The sequence below is a fragment of the Mastigoproctus giganteus genome, chromosome 3 (genome assembly GCF_048544385.1).
Source record: "Mastigoproctus giganteus isolate SK-2022 chromosome 3, ASM4854438v1, whole genome shotgun sequence".
NCBI lineage: Eukaryota > Metazoa > Arthropoda > Arachnida > Uropygi > Thelyphonidae > Mastigoproctus > Mastigoproctus giganteus.
The window spans coordinates 87,301,248-87,307,906 of NC_143577.1; the positions used below are offsets into that span (position 1 = coordinate 87,301,248).

General features: G+C 32.8%; 1 protein-coding gene across 1 annotated transcript; it reads left to right on the top strand.

Annotated features, from left to right (window-relative positions):
• Positions 1 to 1,551: 1,551 nt before the first annotated feature.
• LOC150088135 (hatching enzyme 1.2-like) lies at positions 1,552 to 5,733 on the top strand. The gene is made up of 3 exons (XM_090370038.1): positions 1,552 to 1,694; positions 3,473 to 3,648; positions 5,492 to 5,733. Exons 1-3 carry the CDS (start codon positions 1,552 to 1,554, stop codon positions 5,731 to 5,733), a joined length of 561 nt encoding a protein of 186 aa, XP_090226164.1.
• Positions 5,734 to 6,659: the final 926 nt, after the last annotated feature.

The following is a 6,659-nucleotide window of genomic DNA, read 5'->3' on the forward strand; positions in this document are numbered from 1 at the left end:
TCAAGGAGTATTTCCTCATTTCAGGAAGCACTTTAAGCATTCTCACTAACACCCTTCAAGAAAGACAAATTATCGCAATAAACGGGAAACAAACAGCAACTTACTGTATCTCTAGGGGAGTACCTCAAGGGGGCGTATTGTCCGCCACCTTCTTCGCAATAGCACTAGCCCCATTTTTAGCTCAAAACTGTGAGCAATTTATTACATATGCTGACGATTTGAAATTTTTTGTAATCTCCAAAGAACAAGAAACTGCACCCCACCTATCAGAGGAAGCAAACAAGGCAATCAGGAAACTAGAAGAATATCTGCACTACATTGGCTTGAAAGTTAATGAAAAGAAAACTGCCCAAATGACCTTCACCAATAAAAAGAAGAAAAATGAAATTACGATTTTCGTGAACAATACCAGAGTCCAAAAATCTCCCGCACATGTTGACCTTGGCCTTAAGTGGGATGACGGATTAAACTTCATACCTCACTTCGAACACATTAGGAAAAAGACATACGCAGCACTCTGGAGCACCAGACAAGAACTCACCGGTCTCCGAAGCCCTCATCTCATGATCCAATACATCCTTAAATGCGTTACACCGATTCCGTTGTACGCATCGACTATCTGGTCATCGGCCCCCGAAAACAACATCAAGGCCTTCTTAGGAGTAGAATACTGGCTCCTCAGATGGCTAAACAAGATCGCCGGGAAACCGTTTACCATCTCAAGAGCAGTCTTGTCTGCCAATCTGGACATCACACCCTGGAAGTATATCATCACAACCAGAAACATCTTAACTCTGGCAAAGCTACTAACGGAGAGAACAGATGCGCCGAAAGTGGGAAACGTGATCACTCGCCCTCGGATGACACGACCGAGAATAAACAGAGAAGAACCAAGTCTCAAGTGCCAACTGACTCAATTGGACTCTCTGGGGAGATTTTTCCCAGCAAATACTGTGAATTATTTTAATAATTTAAATATAGATGCAGAGAAACTATGTACAGACAATATGTATAGGACAGAAATATTTGGTAATGTGTACCGGCAGGTACAAATATAATAAGAAGACTAATTTAATAATTTATATAATAATATTTAGCATTTAACAACCATTCGCAATTAATCCATTAACACATATTCTGTGTTTTGTCATCTCCAAATATTGTAAATAAGTTCATGTAAATATGCTTGTAAATACTGATATAATGTAACCACACCCTCTAGCCACGTGCTGTCCATGGGTGTCTCGTAAGAGAAATAAACAGATAATAATAATAATAATAATAATAATAATAATAACAAGAGTTATTGTAGCATTGGAGATTGTCAATTTTGGGGGTATGAAGGTGAATATGAACTGAAAGTGGTAATTGAGTACAGCTTTTAAATGCGGTTCAGGGCTCATGCAAAATGCCTCATACGTGTCAATAAAACCGTTTGAATGTCTCTAAATAATGGGAAAATCAGTTTTGTCTTTTTTTTTTTGTTTAGCAGGGTATATATAATTTTTGTTCATTCTGCATAGCATATAGTGTATCCTTGCATGTCCTACCATGTTCATGTTTCTATCACTTACAGATGAAAGAGGGCGAATTGTGATTGCACGAGCAATGGATGACTTCCACAACAACACATGTATTCGTTTCGTGGCCAAAACTGACGAGACTGATTATGTTTCTATTATCCGTGGATCTGGGTAAGTATAAAAATATGTACACGAATATAATTTAATAGTGTCAATTCCTAATATTCAGACTTAAAAAGATGGATGAAAAGTATATTGGCATCAATTAACGTTATCAATCCATGTGAATTAACAAATCAGCGTAACGTATTAAATCTAAATAACGTATAGCATTTGTTACGTTCGCTTCATCGAACTAATTAATTGCTAAGTAGGGGATGCTTCTGATTCCTTTTGGAGACTTCATTAAGCAAAAAATAGTAAATAAGTGGAAGAAAGGAAATACAAAATTAAGAAGCAAATAATTATCGATAACAAGATAATTATGGAAACTTAAAAATGCACTAATAAATTATAATTACACCACATAAAATTTAATGTCAAATGTTCGCTAAATTATTGTGTTTCAAATACCAAAGAATCCATGCAAAAATATCTACACAAACTGCTTCAAAATAGATTATCTTATTTGTTGAATATTAATTAAATTTAAACTGGATTGTATGCTGATAACTCTCGTGATTTAAACTAGTAAAAATTAAACCAACCAACCAGTTTTTTTTTTTTAATTATCCAAGAAAATTAACACTTATCTGATTAAAATGGAGGCCTCAGCTAGCAGAATGATTACCACCTGTGACCTTGTACATCATGTGGAAAAGATCTTTGTTTTAATTTGTCCCTCTCTATAAGATGATGGTACGACTACATTTGACTTGGAATATTGTATACAGGTATGCAGGCTCGTCTAAAGAAAAATATAGAAGTTCTGCAGAAGGTGCAAAGAAAAGCAACTTGAATGAGTGAAATGCTAAGCATTATCCCTATGGGCAACGGTTTAGAAGATGTGGTCTGCAGAGCTTAGAAGGTGGACACCTTAGGAAGGATTTGATCGAAGTGTATAACATTTTGAGGGGGTCATTAAATGAACGAAGGAGGAATATTCTCTCTGGTAAACGAGACAAGGACAAGGAGGCACAAATAGAAAATCTTAAGGAAGAACAGTAGACTAGACCTTACAAAATTTACTTTCCGGAAGAACGAATCATTAATCAGAAAGACAGTACCATAAAAAAATGATGAAAATAAATAAATAAATAAACAAATAGTACAGCCAGTCGACATGCTAATCTGCACAACCTGAATAATCAAATCAGTCTAATTTACTTAAAATGGTGAAAATGTATGTTCTAATACTGTTTAATCAGCGACTTATGAATTAAATTACAAAAATTCTATTAACTTTACTGCATGGCTTGTATTCATTTACTGATTTCTGAGAGATCCATGTATTAATAAAATTCACTGTGAGCTATTCTTAGGTGTTAAGTTTCGCATGCAAGCTATAAGGAAAGAAGCTGAAAACATTCCTTATTTTAATTAGAGAAGGTATTCACCATAAATGGAATATGTAATGTTCCCAGATTCTAATCATTTCTCCGATTTGCATGAATTCCTCTCGGTTACCAAATAAAGATTGGGTCCTACTTGGAAATCTTCTTCTAAATTCGGTTTGGTGTTGCAATGGCGTTGCATGTGGAATGAAATTGTTATCTGCTGATTGGTGGATTGATCATGGAAGAGCACTGCTTATTCGTTTTAAAGAATATTTTAGCTTTATTTTAAACAAAACTGATGTAACTATTAATTTAAACCTGATATTTAGATCATTCGCTGGTTAGAAAGAAAAGTACTCTTTCACTGCTACACGTGTCTAGAAAATTTTTGTCGCAAATACTTTTGTGTTTCAGAATTAATTAATCAACCCCTTTCTGTTGTTTATTTTACAGGTGTTCGTCATCTGTAGGTAGGACTCGTGGCAAGCAGGAATTATCTTTGGGGAACGGTTGTGAATATGTTGGAATTGTAGTACATGAATTAATGCACGCAGCAGGTTTTCTACACGAACAAAGTCGTACAGACAGAGATGATTACGTCACCATTTCATGGGATAATATAACCCCTGGTAATCTCCGTTTCTTTAAGAAATTTATTCTTTATTTGTTTAACCTTGCTGTTCCTAACAGAACAGCAGGGTTAATGTAACTATAAAGAAATCGCAGAAAGCGATTTTCTTACAGTTACATTCGTTAAGGGAGATAAATTATGACTCATTTAATTATCTTCTACAGCATGACGTAAAAGCTAAAATATTAGATGCAAAGAATAAATTTATCATTATTTAGCTTTTGAAACAATTCCACATGAACTGTTATTGCATAAATTGGAGCAATGAGGCTTTCAGGCAAACTGTTATTATGGTTAAAGGGATGGTTAAGAGATAGTAAATATGCCAAATTATAAATTACCTCTGTTATTATGGTTAAAGGGATGGTTAAGAGATAGTAAATATGCCAAATTATAAATTACCTCTTCTTTTCGTGCACTTGTGATATACTTATTAATGATTTTGATGTAGTATTTCAAGTTGAATCTCTAAATTTAATACTGATATAAAGGTAGGTAGGTAGAATGGTTAATCGCAGTAAATTATTTGAATGGGCTGATAAATGGCACGGACGTTTAACATTCGGAAAGGTCTTGAATTCCGGCAGCACTAATCATAAGCAGTAATTCCAAAGTAAAGTAACACACGGATAGCAGGATATTTAAGCTAATAGTGAAAATGACTTTAAAATAACTATAAAATATACTATGAAGTTCTCTGAACAGCGTAGATGCAAGGTCAGCTCATGAGGTTCCTTCAATGATGTATAGGAACCTTGCAAGTCGAGACAAAAATTCCATTATATAAAACATTGATACACCACATTCTGAATATTGCATACCCGCTTGAAGACCCTCTTTTAGGAAAGATTGAGACCTGTTTGAGAGGTTGCAAAGAAGAGCGACAAGATTAGTTGAGATCGTAAAGGGGTATTCCTGCCAAGAAAGAATCGAGTTCTGTAAGTTACATTTGAAAAATAGGTATACGAAATAATGGTCGCCTAAACGAGGTATTTAAGTACGTAAAAGAATTGAATAAAAACTAAATGGTAAAAGTATGTTTTACACTTAACCACGTGACATATACAAGGTGGCGTAAGTTTAAACTGAGAGGAGATAATTGTAGGATGGATGTCCGAAAATTTTTCTTTAAGTGAAAAGCCATTAACTTGGAATAAACTCCCTCATAACTGTTGTGGAGGCTGGAAGTTCGTCTAAATTTGAGAAGAGATTGGTAAATTACTTGAAAGAATTGGACAAATAAAGTTAGCGAAAGCAACATTGATTGAAAATATTTTAATCATTATACTTTAGCATACTTCCCTTCATCTTTTTACCAATACTAATACCAACTTCAAACTCACTGAAAGTGACATTTCCTTTTCATTTATTTCTTCTTCTGTTCTTCGGAACAGCCTATCTTCTTATTTACTTCAGGAAAATTGTAACCTGCAGAAATTCATGTTCAGAATCAACAATTATCTTCTCATGCGTTAAAGAATGTTACAGGTTCTATATTCTTCCTCTTCTGGGTCATCATTAAAATGTGGAAAGATCTTGAGGTTGATAGAATTTTTACAAATGAAACAAATGGGGGCTGTGTAGACAAATAACCCTATGTATCTCATATATGTATGTATTTCCCGTGTAAAATTAGTCATTAGGCTTAATGACTAATTTAACAGACGATTTTTTTGTAAACAATCATATTCTATTTATTGAGTCAAATAATTTTAACAGTTTAAAATCTTATGATTCATAAGATATTTATGAATTTGCTTTTATTCATATTTCTTATTTCGGTTGTTATCTTTTCATTTTAATTTTAAGTACATTAAAAATTTAACTTCTTTCTAAAACAGGAACTGAATTTAATTTTAAGAAGTATTCTGAAGATTTCATAGATGATCTTGGACAACCATACGATTATGATTCTGTAATGCATTATGACACCGGCGCCTTTGCCAAAGAAAGGAATCTGACAACAATTACTCCAAAACAAAAGAATGTAACCATAGGACAACGAAAAGGACTTAGTAAAATCGACATTAAGAAACTGAATATTTATTACAACTGCACGAATAATGAAAATAATGAAATATAGGTAAATTATGATATTTGATTTTAATTTTTATTACACTTGCTTTAGCACTTTATTCACTGATAAAGTAATTAAAAATAGAGTTCCTTGTGCTTCTCATGTTTCGTTGTATAATTTGAAATTTGTTTGTTTGGAATTTTAATTTTTTTTCAATTTTTCAGTTTTTTTTAATGCAGTAAAGAGTTCTTCTAAATTTAATGGAAACATAAATGGGTACTGATTGTTTTTTTTTCCCTCTTTTCAGCTTAAGACTTCGATGAAGTATAGAGGCCAGACATCACTTTTTGATGTGTTAACTAATTTGAATGTAATCATACGGATTTACGATAAATAAAGGCCGGACTCAAATTGCTTTTAAATTTCTATTATGTTCCATGCGTTTTAAATTCTGAAATTTTATATGTATATATATATATATACACACACACACATCTACCTTTTTCACATAAAATACGGAATGGTATAATTCTCAAAGTGCTTTTCCCTCAAAAGGTTCATTAATTAAGCATTATTTTTATTTTAAATAAAATTACAAATTAAGTACAGATATTGAATTATTGGCTATTTTGTTCCGTAGCATATATAATAGATAAAATTTAATTTGTCATATTCTTCCACAGCATAACTGATTATATACAAAAACAATGATGAACTGTAAACTATTCTGCTGAATGAGTTCAATCTACCTTATTCAAAAGTCACGAGCAGGTATTTTAAGATAAACATGTTTCTGAATTGGCAGACAAGGTTTTCAAAGTATATATATTTTTTAAAAAATAGAAACTTTTACCAATAAGCCATTATAATAAAGTAGAAAGGTTAAGCAGTCCATAAATAACAAGAAGAAATATTTACATTGGAAGAGCAAATGTATCTGAGTAGATTTCTCATCTTTAAAATGCTCACCAATGAAGCTATTACTTTAATGG